This window comes from Bicyclus anynana, chromosome 17 (assembly GCF_947172395.1).
Source record: "Bicyclus anynana chromosome 17, ilBicAnyn1.1, whole genome shotgun sequence".
Classification (NCBI taxonomy): Eukaryota; Metazoa; Arthropoda; class Insecta; order Lepidoptera; family Nymphalidae; genus Bicyclus; species Bicyclus anynana.
This window is the reverse complement of record NC_069099.1, coordinates 718,287-741,987: the sequence shown is the minus strand read 5'-3', so window position 1 is coordinate 741,987 and position 23,701 is coordinate 718,287. Positions and strand designations below refer to the sequence as shown.

Below are 23,701 nucleotides of genomic sequence, written 5' to 3'. Positions count from 1 at the left end.
TTTATCTATGGTGATGTCTATTTAATCTGTGGACTTCATAGACATTGATAGAAACCCTTCACAAATTGTCTCATAGTTTGTAGTCTGTGGTGTGGGTGACATAAAATGTCATGTCTGCTGGAAATTGTCCAAAATGGCCGAGACAGAAACTGATAATAACAGTATTGTACGGCCCGAAAAAAATAATAAGGGCTTAGTGACTAATAATGGGCCCCGTCGCGTTACCATATACAAAACAGAGACCGGCTTCGGTTTCAACGTTCGCGGTCAAGTTTCCGAGGGTGGGCAGTTGAGATCGATCAATGGTGAACTGTATGCACCTTTGCAGCATGTTAGCGCAGTTCTGGAGCAAGGTGCAGCTGAGCAGGCCGGCATACGAAAAGGGGACAGGATCCTAGAAGTGTGAGTTCCGGTTTCATGTAGTTATCACTTCTAATATTCACATAATTCACTATTGGAAAAAGTGTTACTCTAATGGGATTTTTCTCATTATTGTTTGCATTTCCCAACCTCAGCGTTCGTAATAACGCTTTTCTTACTAGAACTAACTGGATGCAATTGCATTCGTATGTGACGCGAGATTGTTTTGTGTATTGTGAGTCATAAACCAGTTTTGCGAAATTGATGTTTAGAAACAGTTACGGTCGATGTCTTGTGCAAACTTAGACTAAAAATATGTTATTGTTAAACGTGCGTTGAGAAATTTCGACTGTTTATCGTGTTTTCAGTCTATTGCGCTGGATAAATTCATTTGAGCAAGATCTTAACTTCATAAATTTGTAGTAAAGTAGAATATTGAACACTAATATCCCAAAAGACAATTTTTTGTAATATAATTCAAATATAAAACTATATTAAAAGATTGTGCATGAATTTTGTTTCCTGATTTGGATTTTATATATTTTCATTTGCATATTTTCTACATTGCTAATAAATGCTTGTATAACTAAATATTTGCAATTATTCATTTGCATGAAATTGCATGTCCTTTTGCCAATGTAAATGATTTTCACAGCCAAAGCCCAGCACTAAATTGGGTTTTGTTACAAATATTTAAAGTCCTGTTGTATGTGCCACAATAGATAGCAAAAATAATAAAATCTTGAAAGCTAACTTGCATTTCTCAGGTTCATCCTATGATAATGTAATGAGTTTAATATAGTAGTAGTAAAGCTTTTCATGATAGAGCCTGTGGGGGAATAGAGCACGCCTTATTACCTACTTACCTATTACCTTTGTGCTTATTTTTTATTAAAAGTTATCAAGCAACATTTATGTGTTCTCATCTGTGGCTAATTTTATAGGCACATGAGGCTTAACACATAGGTCTGTTAGTTAATACTCAAACTTAATTTCAAACTCAAAATTAATTTATTTCTATTAGGCTTAGTTCATAAGCACTTTTAAAACGTCAGAGAATATTATTTGATTAAAGTTACGAGGATTCCAAACACACCTTGGTCTGAGATGTACCTACAACAAACTCAGGGTTTATTTTTCTGTTAATCATCATTTTATAAATTTATCTAGAACTAAGTAAACAATCATATAATGTAACTCAATACCAAGCTACACCACACGAGTGATGGGTCCATCATGCAGGGAGAAAAACTTGAGTAAAGTCTCAGACTTGTGACTAATTGTTGTAGGATAAAGGTATACCTTGACAATCTATTAGCGCTCTCCTCAGCTCGTTTTGTTTTCCCTGCTCAGCCAAATTTGATAAGATTCAACTACAGCAGTTTTGGATACCCATTTTAAAAAAGAACATACTGCAGTTTCTGTGTTTAATCAAACAACACTTTGAATGAAAAAATCACATCTTAAAATGTGCTGCCCTGTGACAAACTGCATCTGTGTTAAGTTTTGTGAGTGTAAAGAGTGATCATTGTTGTAATTACACTCTTTAGACTGGATGAAATATTTGCAGAAGAAATATCATGGTAGTACACTCCAGATAAGCTCTGTCTAAAAAATCTTGACTGCTTACTATTCAATAGTCATTTATTGGGTAATTTACCTGACAAAATATCATGATTATAAAAACCAGCACTAAAATATATGTGTAATTCAGTTAGTTGTTTATAGTTAATTAACATAAATTATGAATATTATTTACATACAATGTAGCAACAGCCTCTAGACAGTCAGCTGTATTCTAAATATAGTATGTTGGTGTTGTGTAAGGCTTCTTTACAGTGCATTACTAATTATTTTCAACACAGATCTATGTACACATACTAGCTGTTGCCTGTAGCTTCGCTCACATGTAGAAATTCTCCAGAATTAGGGGTCAGATTTTGAAGTTCAATAGTGTATGGGCCCACTGAACCATTTTTTCGGTTATTAATTTTCACACAAACTTCCTGCTTTTTTGTGGATTAAACTTATGCCATGAAATTTGCCAGGATTTGCTTTGTCACAAGTCATAGACTTACCCTTTTGACCATAGCCAACACTCACCTTCACGCTCAAGTTATTCTCCTGGTCTATACCAAAATAATCCAAGTAGGAGACTGATCAAATGCCATGAAGAATTAACTTGACCGCATGAAAGGACATCTTATAACACCCCACTCACTAAACTGCACCTAAGTCTTCCTCATTTCGACCCAAGACAAGACATACAGATGGAACAAACAACCAACAGAATGAAGAAAAAAATTCAACCAAAAATAACATTTTTACATAGTCACAGGCTTAAAAGGGTAGTTTAATCAATATTATAATCAATAGTCAGGGATCCGTAGAATATTTTGTACAACTAATTACTATCAAGGTAGCTAACAGGAAATAAAAATTTCTGAGCGTCGGAACAAGATACTGTACATTGCAATTTGTAGGACATTGTGGCTATGGTGTTGTATAACTATTAATTATAAATAACTCAGTTAGCTACCAGAATCAAGAATTTTAGTAAATAAAAAAGTTGATTGTCTCATCCATCAGTTGTACAAAATGGTCTACAGATCCCAGACTATAAATATGACATTATGATGTAGACATCCAGTAACCTACATATTATTGTTATCACAATTATTGCAGACTTATATACCTACCTACTCCTATAACTGTTACATACATTAAATTACCACCCTAAATCTGTGCTAATAAATCACAGTATTGAAAATTTATACTAAATTCCTAAAATTTCAGTACACATTATTTGATAGTATTTCGTATATTTGTATTTTTTTTTGTCGATGCCGAGAATCGCGCGGCATTGTATGAAGACTTCGTGGAGCTACAATTGGTGTAGACGAAGCACTTGCAATAGCATGTAGTTACTTACCTATTTGACTATTACATATTTTTATTTGGAATTATTTTAAAACCGCATTATCTCCCAAGATATTCATTAAAAGTAAACATGATGTCAATTTTGTTCAAAATACTTGGGACAAATATTGTGCTACGCCTCCACAAATATTGCATTATTTTAGAACCAATATTATTCTCATGAAATAGAATATAGTGATTAATCCTTAATAGACCCTGTTATGACTTTTTTTTAGAACTTCTAAAGAGCATCATACATAATTTTAGCTTAACTTCAGCACACGCAATATAAGTTTTTAAAAAGAATTACATCATAATTATCAGTTATTGCCACATATTCATTGATTCTTTGCTCCTATTTATTGCAGTGTGATCTTATAAAACTTTTGAAACTCACTGATAAAGTGGCTTAAAGAATTTTTAAAATTGGTTCAGTAGTTTCCGAGATCACCCCTTACAACCTCACAAATATACAACTCTTTATAACATTAGTGTAGATTTTATTTCTTCACTTTTATAAATCAAAAAGATCTTGTAAAATTTATGGAACTATATCTGTGTTTTGTAAGAAATCAACTCTGAGGTCAACTAGGTAATTTACAGATTGACCTATTAAGATCAACTAGGTATTTAGACGATTGACCTACTAACTTCAACTAGGTTTTCGGATGATTGATCAGTGACTACTGATTAACATTTTATTTTACTTCTTATTTATCACAAGATGGAATAATTGTTGTAAACAACTCCTCCTCTTTTTTTCTCTTAAAAACTGAGTCATTCATCATTCATTATTATTAACCCATATTCAGCTCACTGCACCTATCCGAAAAGTTGGAGGTGCATGAGCCAGGCCGGATTCGCTCTTTGAGGTCATATCTACTGGGCTGTCATGGCTTGGTCATATCCACATTTTATTTTACTGCTTACTTTTATAAGAATAATTTTTGATAACAACTCCTTAATCTTACCTATAGCTTTTTTGTTACAGAAATGGAGTGAATGTAGAGGGCGCTACACACAAGCAAGTAGTTGATCTGATAAAGTCGGGCGGTGACTGCCTCACTCTAACAGTTATCTCAGTCACACAAAAAGTAAGTTCTTTATGAGAACTAAATTTTGACTACTAGCCACTAAATTATGCTATTTACTTTTGCTGTTTAAAGTTCAATTTAAAAGGTATGGAATAGACGGCTGGGACTTCGGACGGGTGAAAATAAAAACTAAAAATTGTGATCAACTTTTTGCAGTTTCTCGTGAGTTTAATCATTATCAGCTGCTTGACGTCCACTTGTAGGACATACACCTGTGTGGGAGATCCACACAGGTGTATGTAATTTCTCATTCGATCACATTGAGATGCTCTGAGCATAGCTAGCTTTATTGCCTACTGAGTGACTCTTGCCCTCCTTATAGAGCCGAGCTATTAGCTACCAATCTAGGATGGAATTTGAAGAAAATTGCAGAACGGGTGGAGTTATGCGAAAACAATCTCTGTCTGAGTGACCTTTAGACTCCTTATCTTTTCTTTATAAAGCATCAGATCATCACAAAATCTCGAGTTGGAAATCTGGACTTCCAAACCATCTAGCGAATACCTGCAACTCGCTTGATGTTGTTAGTCCACCTGGTGGAGTGTCGACCAACACTGCACATTCTGGTGCCAAGCCTCCAGCACCTTAGGACCCCAACGTCTCTTTGAACTATGTGTCCCGCTTATTGCCAATTCAGCTTCAAGACATGTTGAGATATGTCGGTGACTTTGGTTCTTCTGCGGATCTCCTCATTTCTGATTCGATCACGGACTCCTAGCATAGCTTTTTCCATCGCCCGCTGTGTGACTGAGCCTTATGAGGCCCATAGTTAGCGACCAAGTCTCGGAACGATATATATATAGATTTTTGACGGCCTCCGTGGCGCAGTGGTATGCGCGGTGGTTTACAAAACAGGGGTCCTGGGTTTGATCCCCGGCTGGGCAGATTGAGATTTTCTTAATCGGTCCAGGTCTGGCTGGTGGGAGGCTTTGGCCGTGGCTAGTTACCACCCTACCGGGGAAGACGTACCGCTAAGCGATTTAGCGTTCCTGTACGATGCCGTGTAGAAACCGAAAGGGGTGTGGATTTTCATCCTCCTCCTAGCAAGTTAGCCCGCTTCCATCTTAGACTGCATCATCACTTACCATCAGGTGAGATTGTAGTCAAGGGGGCTAACTTGTAAAGAATAAAAAAAAACAATAGGTCATCATAGGGTTTGATTAAGGAGATCTAAAGGCGAACGAACCGTTTGAGGGCGTCCGTTAGTATTCTCATATTATTATTATCGATATTAAGTGCCCAAGGGTGGAATTTGAATAAAGATCTGTATTCAGGAAGCGGAGCGCCTGGAGCCATGCGACGACGGCTCAGCGCCGGTGGGCGTGATCGGCGGCGCCGCCAACTCGCGCGCGACGGTGTACCAGCGGTACGACTACACGGACAAGCGCTCGCTGCCCGTGTCCGTGCCCGACTACCGCGTGGTGATGGAGCGCAACACGGGCCGCTCGTACGTCGCCTTCAACGTGCACATGGCGGGCCGGCACCTGTGCAGCCGCCGCTACCGGGAGTTCGCGGCGCTGCACCAGCTGCTGCGCAAGGAGTTCTTGGGTCAGTGCAGCTTCCTACATACATCACAAAGCAACGACATGGACCCCTGCACTGCGATATCATCCCCGATCCCAACGCTCAAAAACACCCTTTACGATCCTTACGATGACAAAACCACACAATCACACAAACACAGTCACAAGCTACACAGCACAGCGTCTTCGCCGGCGAAGACGATCTTGGGGCTCCTGGACTGGTACACTCAGGCCAAATCACCCTTCCAGATTGGCCCTCTAATCCGAGGTCTGTCTGAGTCTCAGAAAAGACACCCTTAGAGTGTCGCTCCGTCCATATCTTCTGCTTCTGCTTGCGGACCCCATCAGGCGATGATTCTGCGCTCGCGAAAAACACACGATGATGCCGCTGAGGATACCCAATAAGGAGCCTATGGCACTTACACAATCAGAAAAAACTCTATGATATCGGTTTCGAATATTGCAACAACTGTATGCGGAAGCATCCAGATTGATCTCACTCAGCTCACAAATCTCACAGACCTCAATGCCCCACTAAACCACCTCAACAGAGTCGTAAGAGATGTCCTTAGTAAGACATTCACATCGTTGCGTTCATTACTTGCACTTTGTGGCACTGCTCGTCATCGTCACCGTATAATTACGGTGATGATGTCAAAAACATTAAAAGCCCTATTGTCAAAAACAGGCCGGTACGCCTAACAGTGACGAAAATATGTCTTTCTTTCATTCCATCGCAATTAAAGAGAGAACGACATTCTATTCTGCAGCTTTTGCTCAACAATTTGAGCCTTAACATCTATTAGAGAATTCAACAAATTCAAGGCGTGTTGTTTAAAATCCTCTCTAATACATCTATTAGAGAGGATTTTAAACAACATCTTTCGGAAAGCACCTAGATTGATTGAAACGTCAATTCAACCTGCAGAGACATAAAATTGGAGATAATAAAAACTCTTTAAACTCTCCACATATTTGTCTGACAGTACTGAGTGAACTATTTTGTTGCAGGTTTTAACTTCCCGAAACTGCCGGGTAAATGGCCGTTCACACTGAGCGAGCAGCAGTTAGACGCCAGAAGACGAGGTCTTGAACAGTATTTAGAAAAGGTGAGAAATAGTAGACATTTAAAAAATTACTTTTAATTTAAGCAACAGTTTTTCTTCTTCTCTATTGTAATGGTTATGCCAAGACGGCAGGATTTACTTTGCTAACACCGTTTTTATTTGTTAACTTTTTCATCTGCTGGCTCTGTCATCTAGCACTCTGGTTATGATGTCAAATAATTGAGCCTGAACTTTCCAACTTAATGCATCTTTTCAGACCTGCACATATTATTGCTCGTTCGTTTGAACATTATTTTGTTCCAATTGAAAGAAAGGAATGTCACGATCACGGTGGGATTGTAAGCTGCTAAGAGGTGCAAAGTTGCTAATGTCAAGAGCAGAATAAATCAACCCATTTTGTTTTTGGAGCAACTTGTTATTGTTTTCAACTGCAAAACTGCCAACATGGCTTCATTTACACAAATCATTATGCTTTCTAGACCCATACCCACCAGCGGCGAAGACTTCATGCAAGCCAATTCCTGTCAGATTACCTTTAAAAATCCATGCATATATATATATAATGATTTATTTATTTTGCTATCATCCGCGAAAAGTCATCATGATGAACTTCCGCAAAGTAACGCCTGCTTCTATTCAATGCATGCATATTTATTGTTGTAATGTATCTAGATATATGAGAAACCCAAGTTTGTGTCACGCTATATGGATTTCCGTTTCTTTGGGACAGCTTACTTTCATCTAAATTCCATACTTCGTGGGTATCGACTTACACATATATTTATATAATAAGTTTAAAATGATTGATTTATTATGAGTGCAATGTCTCAATTTCAAGTCAATAATACCCACATTCGTACGCAGGTGTGCGCAGTCCGTGTGATAGCGGAATCTGACGCCGTACAGGAGTTCCTCACTGACTCCGATGACTCCTCGAACCCCTCACCTGTGGAGCTGAAGGTAAGAAGTATTCTGCTGCATTAACCTGATTGACATCCGGAGGAAACCCTATTTTATGATACGTAGAATCCTAATTTTTAACCGACTTCCAAAAAGGAAGTTTGAAGGCGGTGCCAATCCAGTGTCATGTTTTAATTAAAGCCGTAAGAACCACAGAAATTTTGTAACTTAAACGGCTTGAATTAAAACATCACTGACTTGACACCGCCTTCAAACTGATCAGAATGTAGCACATAGGTAAGATGTTATTTTTTGCTGTTTAGTTTAGGTTAATTTTCGAGTTGGAAGTCGGTTAAATTTTTTTTATTAAAATTTTTTGAACAATGATGATTCGATTGTATAGATACAGTTTTTATAAACACTATATCCTTGATCTGATATTGTGTGACGACTTTGACAGAGGCGTAAAGTCTACCGACTATATATTATAGCCCTATATATTAATTTACTGTTTGGAGTTAGGTCTGTCATTTTACCACTTCACGCCAAACGAACTTTCTTGTATGTTAGCCACAGGGAGCCAATACAGTACCATGTGTTATCTGTGAAGGTGCTGGTCCCGGAGCGCGAGGTGGTGTCGGTGTCGGTGCTGAAGTCCACCAACGCGGACGACGTGTATCGCGCCGTCTGCGAAAAGATCGGCCTCTCCAAATCCGTGCAGAGCTACTTCTACTTGTTCGAGATCGTCGAGTATAACTTCGGTGAGTGAGACTCGAATACGGTACTGGCTTCGGCCAAATCCAGAACTTAGTGAGTAGTGTAGCGCGGCGCTTTGTGGTGCATTGGCGTATCTAGGATTATTTCCTGGGGTGGGCCTACATATCACTGAACAGAGTCGACACTCAATATAAAAATTTCGTTAGCAATATCTTTTTTTTTTCTAGAAAAGGTCTTAATATATTTTTCAAAATCTTTATTACTTATAGGTTTTTGTTTATTAGGTAAAAGTAAAAATTGTTATCATTTGATATTTTAAATGATATTTGGTGTAAAATTCAAAAAAATTAGTATTTCGGCGTTCAGTATCCTAGGGTGGGCACCGGACTATTCTAGGGTAGGCTCGGCCTACCCGGCCCACCCGCCTATGTTGTGGTGGAACCTCGGGTCGCTTCGAGTACTTTGACTTTGGCAAGTACTGATAAAAATTGGAATTGGACGAGGCAAGAAGAATTTTGTGACTTCGATTAACATCTTCATCTTTATCATTTGTTAACCAATTTTGAAAATTCTTTTTTGTTTGAAAGTGATTCAGATTCTTCAAGATTGTCCCATTTAATTTTCACATCAATCGGTTTAGTAATTTTTCATTGAAATCAAAATAACTGATATACATCTTTGAACTTGGTTCCATTTTTATGTTAAAAAGATCATTTGCTCCCCTTTGGGAGCATGATTTCAAGAAGGCCAGTCCTGAATGGAAGGATCAGTGATAGCCCAGTGGATATGACCTCTGCCTCCGATTCCGGAGGGTGTAGGTTCGAATCCGGTCCGGGGCATGCACCTCCAACTTTTCAGTTGTGTGCATTTTAAGAAATTAAATATCACGTGTCTCTCGGTGAAGGAAAACCTGCATACCAGAGAATTATCTTCATTCTCTGCGTGTGTGAAGTCTGCAAATCCGCATTGGGCCAGCGTGGTTGACTATTGGCCTAACCCGTCTCATTCTGAGAGGAGACTCGAGCTCAGCAGTGAGCCGAATATGGGTTGATGACGTGCAGTCCTGAATGGACTATAATGGCCAGAGACAGCAAAATGTGGAGACCAATGGGGGAGGCTTATGTCGCAACCAATGAGTGCTAACGGTTCTATGTTCTGCATGTGCAGAACGCAAGCTGCAGCCCAACGAGTGCCCGCACTCGCTGTACATCCAGAACTACTCGACGGCGTCCAGCTCGTGCCTGGCCGTGCGCAAGTGGCTCTTCAACCCCGAGCGAGAGATCTCCGTCGTCAAGGAGGACGACAAGGCTGCGGCCTTCATATTCTGGCAGGTGAGCTATCTCATGTGCACTGCTTTCTTGTGTTTTATCCTTTGTTTCCTGCGGTTTAAGCAATAAAATGTTACTTGCTTCAACGCTGAGGTGAGGTTCTTAGGAGGTCCTTGCCTATGAATGCTTCATAATGTTCTCAAGATGTTTCAACGCAGCAAACTTTACTTTTCAGGTTAAGTAGAGATTCAATTGTGAGGGAATGAAGACTGGTGTCTAGTAACATATACACTAGTTCATCTTTGCTATTGAGCCGATCATGTCAACCAACGGACGACCATAGCCTTCTGTAGCTATATCCAAACATTGTTATACCGCTAGCAACTTCCTGCGATCCATTTAAAGCTCCTACTTGTAAGCTGCCTAATGCCACATTAGATTAATGATTGGTGACTCATCTATATCAGTAATTAAGATTCTTTCACTGAGCTCCTTATATTCATTATAATTTAATATTATCTATCTATGATAAGTCTTATTATACCCATTGCCCACTGAGTTCACTTGCAAGCGACTATTGTTTGACTAATAAATATTTACTGGTAACATACACTAACCATGGGCCTTATTAGAAGGCTAAAAGTCTCTCAGCGGGCGATGGAGCGAGCTATGTTTGGAGTTTCTCTGCGTGGTCGAATCAGAAGTGAATCAGATCCGCAGACGTACCAAAGTCAAACCTCAGCGAGTCGCGAAGCTGAAGTGGCATTGGGCAGGCCACATAGTTCAAAGAGCAGATGGACGTTGGTGTCCCAAGGTGCTGGAATGGCGACGCCGCACCGGAAGCGCAGTGTTGGTCGACCTCCCACTAGGTGGACCCAAGACATCAAGCGGGTTGCAGGCAGCCGCTGGATGCTGGCGGCTCGAGACAGCTGTGCTTAGTGGTCCATGCAAGAGGCCCTATGTCCAGCATCGGCTGATGATGATGAATGATGAACGTACTCCATCAAAGACTTTTGAAGATTTAATTTAGTGACCATCGTTCCCAGGCTGTGGAGGACGTGAACCGCGGCGTGTGCGTGGCGGGCGCGCGGCTGTACCAGCTGAAGGCGCTGCAGGAGGTGCGGCGCGCGCCCGACTACCTCGCGCTGGCGCGGACTCTGCCCGGCTACGGCGACATCGCCTTCCCGCCGGCGCGCACTGACTGCCGGGCCACGCCCGTCGTCGCCGTCACTGTTGGTGAGTACATCACACTGTCACACTACCACACTACCACACTGTCACACTACCACAGCATCACACCGTCACGCTATCACACTATCACACCACCACACTATCACAGTATCACACTACCACAGTATCACAGTATCACACTACCACAGTATCAGACTATTACAATCACAGTATCACACTATCACACCACCACACTATCACAGTATCACACTATCACAGTATCAAACTACCATAATATCACACTATCACACTACCACAGTGTCACACTATCATACTATCATAGCATCACACCGTCACGCTATCACATTATCACACTATTACACTATCACACCACCGCACTATCACAGTATCACACTACCACAGTATCACACTATCACACTACCACAGTGTCACACTATCATACTATCACAGCATCACACCGTCACGCTATCACATTATCACACTATTACACTATCACAGTATCACACTATCATACTATCACAGCATCACACCGTCACGCTATCACACTATCACACCACCGCACTATCACAGTATCACACTACCACAGTATCACACTATCACAATCACAGTATCACACTACCACAGTATCACACTATCACAATCACAGTATCACACTACCACAGTATCAGACTATTACAATCACAGTATCACACTATCACACCACCACACTATCACAGTATCACATTATCACACTATGACACCATTACACTATTACACTATTACACTATCACAGTATCACATTACCACACTATCACACTATGACACCATTACACTATTACACTATCACACTACTACACTATCACAGTATCACATTACCACACTATTGCACTATCACAGTATCACTATCACGCTATCACACTCACAGTATCACACTATTGCACTATCACACTGTCAGGTTATCAAGTATCACACTATCACACTATTACACTATTACCGCTATCGCTTATCGCTACTCTGCTAACACTGGATGAAAAGCAGCCTATGTGTTAAACATAGGCTGTTTTTCATCCAATAGGAGCGGAGTATCAAAGAGTAATGTAGTGAAAACGGGAAGAAAATATTGTTTTCGGGAGTTTTCGTTGCGTACGCATCGTAAACGTTTACAGTTTACTTTAAACATCTTACAATTTACAAATAATTGTAACAAAATTATGAAATAGCTAATACTCGCCCATGCTGGGCGGTCTTCCGTAGTGTGGTACTATATCTTGCGACTATAACTTGTGTGGTGGGTGTCGGCTAGTAAACCTATATGATGTGACAATGATGAAGATTTTGATGTTGTCAGGCTGGAATGGCGTGAAGCTGTCGGCGTGGTGCGAAAGCGAAGGCGCGTGCGCGGGCGCGTCTGCCAGCGTGTCGTGGCGAGACGTGCGCGAGTGGCGCGCCGACGACGACGCGGCCGCCGCGCGCCTCACCTACCGCCGCCGCGAGCGCGCGCCGCGCACGCTGGCGCTCTACACGCCATACGTAACTGTTCAACTGTCACAGTCTAGCTAGCTCTGCGAGCGTGTCGTGCGCGACGTGCGCGAGTGGCGCGCCGACGACGACGCGGCCGCCGCGCGCCTCACCTACCGCCGCCGCGAGCGCGCGCCGCGCACGCTGGCGCTCTACACGCCATACGTAACTGTTCAACTGTCACAGTCTAGCTATACTAATAGCATTAACAACTGAGTCTTAGGGCCATAAATCATTTCTCTATATCTATCTCGCTTGCACTTATGGGTCTTATGGAGCCGTCTAGTGAAGGGTGTAACAATGAAAGACATATTATCGATAAGTAAAGTTTATTATCGTATCTTGTTCACAAAATTAAAAAAATTAACAATATTTGATTTAATATAATACATATTTCATATTATATAATTATTAACTAAATAAAATTAATCTTCATCTGAGTCTTCATCATCAGAATCTTCGTCTTCTGCCAAATTTATTATATATTAGTATCCATAGTGCGCAACGAGTAACACATGAATGTATTTATTTAATTGCAGTAAACACATTTATAGCAAAAAAAATACGCAATGCAATTACATTAGAAACCGACCAATCAGAATCGTCCAAATCATTATTGACTCATCATTAGCACGTGCGCAGGTAGCCGTTTATCGATAATTAGGGTGCGCAGGTAGGCGCGCTGCACATTCCTATCTTTTTTGACTTTTATGACCGGACGACTCAGATGATAATGCGCATACTATAGCTCTGCGAGCGTGTCGTGCGCGACGTGCGCGAGTGGCGCGCCGACGACGACGCGGCCGCCGCGCGCCTCACCTACCGCCGCCGCGAGCGCGCGCCGCGCACGCTGGCGCTCTACACGCCATACGTAACTGTTCAACTGTCACTGTCTAGCTAGCTTTGCGAGCGTGTCGTGCGCGACGTGCGCGAGTGGCGCGCCGACGAAGACCAAGGGTTCCCCGCGAGAGAAAGCTCGGGGTCATATTATATGCGCGATATGTGGATGACTCATCCGCCCGAGGTAGTCTACGCCGACAGCTGGACCTTTTAAATGTGGCGGAATCGAGTGTAGAGGTTGAGCTGGCGGAAGAACAAAACATTATTTGCGTTGTTCGATCCGATAATTGTGCGAACAATATACAGCCTTTATATGGCCATACCTCGCTAATAGGATACAAAACTTAAGACTCAGCACGCAGCTCCAATGAGGGTTGGCGGGCTTACGGTGATAATATTAAATTCACTAATGACTACTATTGATAATGACCGGGACCAACGGCTTAACGTACCGTGTACCTTAGGTAAAACTCAGTACCTACTAGCCGAAATCCATGACTCGAACCCAAAACCTCGTGATCCACATAAGCTAACCACTGGCCACGAGGCAGTTGAGCGTACAATGGATGCTAACTATATAATATTTCTTTTGCAGTACCAATTCCTATGCAACTGCATGGATCGGATAGCGGAGGAAGCGAACTGGGTGGACACCGGAGAATAAATCGCCCAACGGCACCTTCTAGAGTGTAAGTAAACCGACGGTATTACGCCATAGCACGCCGCCATTTTGGAGACATTTTTTTTATTCCTACAGCAGCAAAAAAATAATAACCAACAACTTTTTTATTGTTGTTATTACAATTCGTTGAAACTCATGATTGTTTTTTCGCCACGAAAGTTGTAACAATTAAACGTATAATTTTTTAATGATGCAAGTTGAAATGCAAATCTTCCTATTTAGTTTAAGATAAAACATCTTGAAATCATCTTTACGAAAATTGTTATATTTGAGAAAAATAGTAATAGTTATTTGTTACGCTTAAAAGTTATTGATCCTTGCAAATTTTGAATTATGGATTCTAAGATTGAATCACGATTTAAAAATAGAATCTTGAGCATAGATAAATTAGCATTTAAAAATAAGAGAGTGGGTTGTTCAAAAATAGAAACTTGAGCAATGCGAGGGATTTAACGGAACGAGATGTAAATAGTTTTTAGCCTTTCATTTTCCTTTTTAGTTGTTGTTCGGTTGTCTTCCTTTATTTTAATATTTCAATTATCTGTTTTAACTATTAAAATAAAAATTAAGTCGAAATATGGTATATACAAGTGCAAAATCAAATGTATTTTGCACTTGTATATGTATATGGAATTCACTTTCTGCACTAGAATATAAAACAGAGGTTTGTGTGCTGATTTCTATTCTCCTTGGAAGTAATGCTTTTGACCCAGCGATATGAACTCTTGTAAAGTAACTTCTAGTTTTGTCTAATATCTAATAACACTTCAAAACTGAGGTGAATATGTTTTAACCTAGTATTTTTAAAATTTCATCTATGGACTGGACTATAGACTTTATTAACTTTCGTGATCGAAAGAACGAATATAATATTATTTCGCTTTTTTATAACAAGATTGGGAAGAAGACGAAAGTACTTGATTTTTACTGCTGTAATTTTTGTGTAAATTGTAGAGTTTTTACCAAAATGGTGGCGTCAAGATCCTAACTAGTGTTACGTATCATATACAGGGTGTCTTTTTTTTAAATTGACATTATGGTTGAATTTTTAAATCTCAGAAGATTTGGTTGGACTTAATCCGAAAATATACGTATTTATTGTTATTTGATATTATGATGAATATTTATAAGAAGTTATTGATATTTCAATCCAGTTGTATGGATCGTGGACAGGATTGTAAAGGTGCGTATATTTTTGGGTATGTTGATGAACCGACGAAAATTATTACTTGATTTTTGAAAAATCATGTAAGTATCTTAAACTGAAATCAAGCTTATAGGATTTAAAAAGCACTTCAATATAAGAATTGTTAATTTTGCATAGTAATGCAAATTTTTAACATAAAAACTAAAAAGATTTCATTATTTATTTAAAGAATTCTCCATGATGTATTAAAATAGGACACGCTGTATAAACATTGTAATTAATGTGATTGGTTTTTAAGAATGAATTAATTATTTAACAATTATTGGGAATATTTTATACTATGTCTGTGGTTTTTTTAGGGTTGCCATGGTGACCATGACACTGTGATAGGTTTTTTGTGTATTTTATTGGTATCTTGAATATTTATGCGACAGGACAGAAGAAAAGTCGAATTATGAAGCTTGAAAGGCAGACTCGATTATGTGGTTTGCGTATGAACATTGAATAAACATTGGCACTCATATTTAATTAAATTTATTTATAATTAAAGAATTTAATGCAATTTGAACAATTAAAGTAAATTGCTTTTGGAATTTGAGCAATTCGCTTTAACTTTATAATTATTATTAATGAATGAGTTATCTCGGACTCCGAAATGACAATTGATTAGAACACGATTATTGTACTTACAAGATTTTATACATAATAATGAAATATATTACAATTAATGAATTAATTATTATTATTCATTAATATTATTGCAGTTTTAGTAACCTTTTTAAAGACATCAAGGTCTAAGGCACCTGTGTGTACAGTAAACTATTATAATCATTATGTTTAGTAAGACATAAGTGCGAATATCGTTTTGTCTCATTTATAGAGTAAGATTACACGTTAGGTAAATGTCGCGCGACAAAATGTTTTCCGATAAATTGTCTTCACCCTACAGTAGTAAATCTAGGTAATTCAAGGGTGAGCTTACAATTCTGTGAATATGACCACGTGTTCATTAGCAAAATTAAAATCGTGATATTTTTTTTTTTAAGTATAAAAAATATCAGATTTGACTTTACAAAATGTTTACTAATGAATACGCGGCTTAACTGAAGCCATATTTGACAATTTTCACATAAAACTATTGTCGAATTAAAAAAATATCAATTTAATAATTAACCTCTATAATATTATCATTTTATAAGAGTATATTTGTTTAAACCAATCCATTATCCAGTCCTTATATTGCTAATAAAAAGTTTTTCATTAGTGAAGTTATAAAAAAAGAAGTAAAACATACTTAAATATCAGTATATTGTAGTGTTTGTCAACAAGCATGTACTGTTATCGATTAGACTATTAAATCATTAATTAATACTGATAGTTATCATATAATATTTATTGTGCGAAGTCCGTTTTGGCATTCAATATAGGTACGTACTTAGCAGCTTTTTATCGACATCGATGTTGTATTATGGATGTACTATAATTTATATGAGGCTTTTGCTTTGGTATTAGTGAGGTGTACAGATAGACGTTGATCAGGTCGTTGGTGTGAAACTGAAGTAGCGTCAGCAAACCAAATGTATACCACATTTAGAAACCAGAAGGTAAATTTGAATAAACAAAGAATTACAAATCATTTAATTACTTTACGTACGTACTTTGTACATCGATCTCCTATTAAAAAGTGGATGCACAATCAGCCACCAAAAAACGTCCCCACTCAATGAGTGCCAAACACAACTTCTTGGCACTCAATTCAAGTAGTCGCATTTGCAAATTCAACCTTAAACTCAATTCTTAATTGAATTTGCTCTGAATTTGGGATTTTATTGAATATTCCAACTTGTAGAAACAAAAAACTTCGAGCTAAAAGAGATTTCCGTATTTTTAACCAGAAATTTTAGAACTGATGGGCAGCAGAAATAAGCATAGTGGTAATAAGTCCCAGAACGATCTCTGTCAAGTCACGTTACAATAACGATCAGAGCGAAGCCCTCATCATTAGGACATCTATAACTATTCAAATCGAACTAATCTCATTAATTATTAACATTTTAATATAAAACTTAGTTATAAATTGAACGGTACATACCTATACGCCAATTAAACATGACAATTTTGACGAAAAGGTCTTCGTATTAAAATAATTATCTAATGATAGGAATTTAGTGAAAATTAATAAATCATTAGCTCTTTGTAAACAAAATATATCGGTAACTAATTAATTTTATTGATAAACAATTTTATACTTCGGTAACTATAACTTTAAATATTTATGAACATTTCACTTTATTTCAATGATGACCAATTTTTATTTCGTTGACTAATTTTTTTGTTTTGGAAACATGTCCCAATTTTTTATATCGGTAAATAAAATGATAAATAAGTTTTTCTAACGAATCAAATAAAAATAAACACAACTAACTGTTAATGTTACGTTTAACGCGACTAAATAACGCTAATTTTATTAATGAATCATTAAAAAAATAGGAAATTATTGTTAACTTTTATTTAAAGAGGCTTCTAAAGCAGTAAAACGGACGTTGTATGTAAAGTAAATGAAAAATAAATGAATAAATAATGATTTGCATTAACATATATTTTCATTGGCAACTATTTTTTTCTTTTTATTTTCGTCTGATTTTAGTAGGCATATGTTAAAAATATAAATACGAAAACTACTGAATGCTATGTCAAAAGTATATTTGTAAATGCCTTATTGTGGCGTTTTCACATTATTCAATTCTATATCTGTAATGGCAGTGAAAATTTTCGATTATTTATAAAAATAAACAGCAACAAAATACAAATTAATGTATTCGTAAAACGCGAAAGAAGTACAACTTCTTCGGTTTATATTCATACGCCTGAAAGAACTTTTTCTTATAAAATCGTATATCAGTTACATTTTGATATCGTATCGCATTATGAGAAAACTATTTTTAGATTTTTTTTTAAATTTTATATTATAAACAGTATTATGTTTAAAAGATGTATAACAATTTCATAAAAATGTAGGTGCCATAAAGCATCAAATTTGCTATGCGTTTTAATTTTTTTTTATATAAAAGTGTTAAAAGCTTAAGCGATTTGTTGAATTATATTGATCTAATACATTTAGCATGCTTTGTCTAAACACAGTATTTATAAACAATTCTAAAACATAAATATATAACTGTAGAATCTCGGCAAATCTAACTTGTAGAAACAAAAAACTTCGAGCTAAAAGTGATTTCCGTATTTTTAACCAGAAATAAGCATAGTGGTAATAAGTCCCAGAACGATCTCTGTCACAGCATCCTTCTAAATCTATTTTAATATATAAATATGAAAGGTCATTCATCACGAAATCTCGAAAATCGCTTGACGTATGAAGATGAAATTTGGCAGAGAGGTAGCTTATACTTAGTAGGTGTCCGCTAAGAACGGATTTTGCGATAGGGCCGGATTAAGAAGGTCTAAGAGCAGACGAAGTTTTGATATAAGTATCGACTTACCGAGGTTCTACATTATATAGCTGACCATATTGTGATTGTTCATGTATTATTACGTTTTATTTTAGCCCATGTATATAGATATATTAATATTATATGTATAACATATTACATTGTACTGTTATAGTTTATAAGTGATTTTAATTATTAGTTGATGACATATGACAAGTACTTAGAATTTAATCTATTATTCATGTGTAACGGGATTATTTTACTTATAAAACTTTGGTACTTTTAATAGGCATTATGTCCCATTTATATTTTTCTATAAATTCTATTTAAGGCGAGTTCACATTATGTAACATAATAGAATGTTATATTGTATTTGTATTGTGACCCTGGATGATAGACGATTTAAAGGCAAAATTTCGTGTGAATTATTTTCTCGTGGTCTGACTTTGGTAGTGGTTACCACCTCACCAGTAAAATCATATCGCCAAGCGATTTAACATTCCGTTTTAATGTGTAACCAAAGTCAAATGAAAATCGGTTTTAATGGAATCTGTAATTATGAAAGTCCAAAAGTGTTGTAGTTAAATACTTATCAGTTAATTCGTTAGTAATTTCTGTACGTAATTTTGGAAACAGCAATGTCTGGTGTATTGTTATACAGTGTAGACTCGCCTTAAAACAACTGTGCAATAAACCTGTAGACAACCGTATCCTCGTCTGCGTGACACAGAGGTGTGGGGAATGACGACAAAGAGAAGCGGCAGGCGTATTCGTATAGAAACGACCTTCACCCATCTGTTTAGTGTGGATGAAAAGTGTTTTATATCAAATTTAATATGTTAAAAAATATATTACGATAAGATTGTATAAAAAATTCCTGGTTAAACTATTAATGACCATTATAAACCATCATTAATGATAGTTTGGCCAGGAGCTTTTCATCCAATAAACAGATGAGTGAAGGTCGTTTTTAATTCGGATCGTCTATTATTAAGAGAAACGCGTCTCCCTATTCTATCGACATACCTGCACCCCTGTAATGCGCGAAAGAGGACTGAATTTTGCGGTTTGTCTGTAATTTACATTTGATGAAGGTAGCTTTGCATGATATCAGAGACATAGATTACAATATTATTTTTGCTTGTAACTATTGTAAATCTTCAATGAAGAAGTATTCTTTATTCAAGATTTGCTTTACTTATTATAAAGCACGACTCCTAATTTGTGTCTTTTTTGTAGCTTCAATATTATGTGAAACAAAGTGTTATACAGTTACAACTGTCACCATTGTGAAACTAACATAACCGTTAGTTTCACAATGGTGAAAATCTGTTACATTATGTTGTTATGTAACAAATGGAATGTAATATTGTTACAAATGCATATTAAAGATTTTGATTGCCTATTTTGATCTGGCTTTTTTAATGAATTTTATAGTAATACAATTGTTTGTTATATTTATTTTACGTTAATCAAATGCGAGTTTATATTACATGCGATTTTACATCAGTAAAAAAATAATTTGCTTCGTCTTTTTAAAATATATATCTAGAAATGTACTCCTTATATTTTAAGCTTATTTTCCTTATATTGTTGGTTATTTGTCCAAAATAGCTAAATTATCCATATAAACATTAGATATTGCACTAATAAAGTTCATTTTTTATTTAGTAATTTTAAAATACATTCATTGGAAAAATATGTAATAAAAATTATTTTACACAGCCATTCGCTGTGTAAAATAACGAAATTTTATTCTCTTTAATCTACGCAAACTGTTTGTTGGTTTGCTTACAGTTATTATTTTAATTTCAAAAGCGTTTGGAAGTTAGACAGACTTTTGTATAGAATAATACATTAAATACTTTATTTCTATTGAAAATCCTACATAACATACAAAATCATGCAAGTCAGTATAAAGATCTCTCAGAATGATACACGAAAAACTCCTAGAATTGCAAATTTTCTTCGTTTGGATGTTCGTTATATGTACCTACTCGTATATCACCAACAAATGATTATCAGTAATCACCACTATCATTACCGCATTCCGGAAAATCAGCAAAAGTTAGCAAAGTTTAATTGGACTACAAAGTGGAAAAAAGTAAATTTCGCAGTTTGTATGAGTTTAATATGTATTTTTAACTTTCCTATGGTTTTAATTTCAGGCAATACTCTATAATCATTAGTTGTGTAGCTAAATTTTTGAATTACGACCCCAAACCATTAGAAATTAGTCGGTCACTGTCCAACAAAAACACAAATTGTCTGTTATGGTTTTATTCTCACCAACGGTCTGTCTAACAACCTTGTTTATATATGTAGGGCAGCTTGTTATATACAGGATGTCCCGTAATTAATGAATACAACGCAAATGGTGGATACATCACCTAAATATCTAAAACTAATTTTCTACAGACTATTCAAATTAGTTTTATATAAATTAGGTGGTGTGCCTACCATTTGTGTTTTATCCATTACTTACAGGACAACCTGTAACCTGTAAGTTCAGAAATGATTTAAGTGAAAAATAACAATTCTAAAATATCATTAAAGCATATTATTAACGTAAATATTTAACTAGACAAGCAATAACAAAATATATCTAATACTATAATGTGTATGGAAGCGAGTGATGTATTTGTAAAACCTACTCATTGGTTCGGTTTAAGCTTTTTGAGCCACGCTTACGCTGCGTCTTACGTCCGACCTTATCTAGCAAGTTTCATTAATAACACTCCCACTGCGGGCGACGGGGGGAAAGACTGCGCGGATGTGAAATGCGTGCGTGCGGGTTAGTGATGTGCATCAGTCGTGGGGTTTTCATTCATCGCTACATGCCGTCCGCCCCGCGCGGAACATTGGAAGTGTTACGAATGAAGTTGCCAAGCTATAGGGTTGTTTGTGGTCGGGGGCAGGACACAATATAGATGTTAACTTTGACATTCAACGGAATATGGGATTTTCATCACAATAAGGAATATGTTCCTATACTGATTATATCAAAAACTCTATTTTAAAAATATTTAGCAAAGCTGAATGTATTACAAAATAATAAATTACCACAATTATTTAGTTGACTGTTTGATGATATGAATAAAAAAAGCTATTGAGTTACTAAAATGCACTTGACTGGTGAGTAGGTAATCTGAGGTCATTTGTACATTGCAACAAGCGATGGGCTGCAAACTTTAAATTATTGTAGCCCAATGATACAAAAATAAACTTGAGACAATGAGAGTAAAGTAAGCCTGTCCGCCGGCCGTGACTTCTCCTGCCCAGGCTTTGGCTGAGTTTTTTACTTAAGTAAAAACCGCAGCCTCCGGCCGCGCGCATTTTTACTCTCCAACCATAACTAAGTTTCGCAACCTCCCATTCATCTAATCGGCATATTCCTCCACGTCTCTAGTGATTGTTATTTCTGTATCTTGTAACGTATTATAGGTTGTGCCAAAGTTCTAGGTCGCATTCGTGATGGACATTTGGTGGCACCATTATTTTACATTCATTGAATGTTCTGAAGTTTTTACCTCGCACTTTACCTTCAACGTTCGTTCGCATATCAGAAAAATGTCAATAATTCTTGGTGCGTCAAATGTGCATTCTCCTTTTACAACACCACAGAAAACGAAGTTCCACCAATGCGTATAATGCGTTCCAATTTGCGTTTTGCGTCCAATCACAAAGTCACTTTGGTCAAGACTCTGTGTTTGGTGAAATACAAATTATAACGCAACCGTTGATGTAACATTGGAGTGGTTTTCTGTTTATAACTCCACTATCTAACTAATGTAACAATTATTGTCAAACCTAATGATATATTATAAAACCGCATTTGTTGATTTTGTATTATCTCAATGTCTGGTGCTTATCCTAGCTAAAATGCGCAATCCCTTGATAAAAACCGTGGCTGTCGTTTTATGTAATAGCTTCTATTAATACATTTTGCAAATCGTCAAAATTGTGTGCGTGAATTGCATATATTGCATACGCAAGCTTTTGGAATATAAAATAGAAGCTAAAGTTACTTAAGTTCCAAACGTAGAATAAACATTTTACTATAAATGTACTAATAATTACTACTTTACATCAGTAAGCCGGATACTGAACAATAAGAGATCAAAATGTGATGACTTCTAAAGCTGCTCTGGCTTTTTAGAAACTGAAGTAAAAGTTGTAATGTGGGTCCCATGGGTATCATGTTTTAGCTGATAATATTAAAAATTTCATGTGCATTGTACCTACATTATTGTTAATTTTAGATACATGGCTAATGTATGCATAATTATGATTACATCCATTATCAAGTTAGCATTGGAAAGTTAAATACTATCGCAACTTGAGCCAGGATAAGCATTTAATTAACCAAGGATTTAACATGAAAAAATCCTTCCCGCCTTCTGATAAGTGTCAAATAATCTAATCGTAAGTTTTGTCATATTCTTACATGTCAAATGGCAAAGACAGAACTTGAAAATACGCTATTATACAATTATCTGAAGATGGTGAGACTGGCTTTAAATCTATAGGGCGGTTTAAAAATCTTTAGGGTTGATGGTTTTTATGCCTATAAAATCTTTGCTCCTGAGTGCAGTAGAACTTTGGTGCGCCTCAAAATGGCCTCAGATATGTAGAGTATTGTGTCATGTACATTCCAGTTGCACAGTTAGTCTCACTTAGAATAATTATGGAGTAATTGTCGAGTGTTCGTGCGCGGGCTGTTTCACGTGTAAACTATCACTATGTATAGGATTCACTTAAATAAATTAATTGTATTACATGGAAATTGTTTTCTTTATCAAATAGCATCACCCAAATATTAGAATATATACATAGATATATGAATACAAAGGTAATGGAGTCTTAAGTATCTTCTAGAAGACGACGTACCTAATGTCACAGAGGTACACGGTGCGTCTTCGATTTTCAAGCCTTGGTTCTGCCTGGCTCAACAGCTTCCACGTTTGCGCAAACTGGGATGTTGTACAACAATAATTTTAAAATCTTTAAGCTCGACCTAAACAAACAAGGTTATCTACCAATGTTTTAA

At 37.0% G+C, this 23,701-nt stretch overlaps 1 protein-coding gene across 2 annotated transcripts; it reads left to right on the top strand.

The window, feature by feature from the left end:
* The first annotated feature begins 79 nt into the window (after window positions 1–79).
* On the top strand, window positions 80–23,431 carry LOC112046131 (sorting nexin-27). 2 transcript variants are annotated; one of them, XR_008251590.1, is made up of 10 exons: window positions 80–402; window positions 4,271–4,373; window positions 5,648–5,921; window positions 6,908–7,005; window positions 7,828–7,923; window positions 8,474–8,624; window positions 9,748–9,911; window positions 10,895–11,084; window positions 12,367–13,407; window positions 13,972–23,431. XR_008251590.1 is itself a non-coding variant. In XM_024082634.2 (10 exons), exons 1-10 carry the CDS (start codon window positions 134–136, stop codon window positions 14,038–14,040), a joined length of 1,596 nt encoding a protein of 531 aa, XP_023938402.1. In that variant the 5' UTR covers window positions 80–133; the 3' UTR covers window positions 14,041–23,431. The 2 variants fall into 2 exon arrangements, 1 of the variants encoding a protein (XP_023938402.1); XM_024082634.2 differs by having other exon boundaries at window positions 12,367–12,548.
* The last annotated feature ends 270 nt before the right edge of the window (window positions 23,432–23,701 follow it).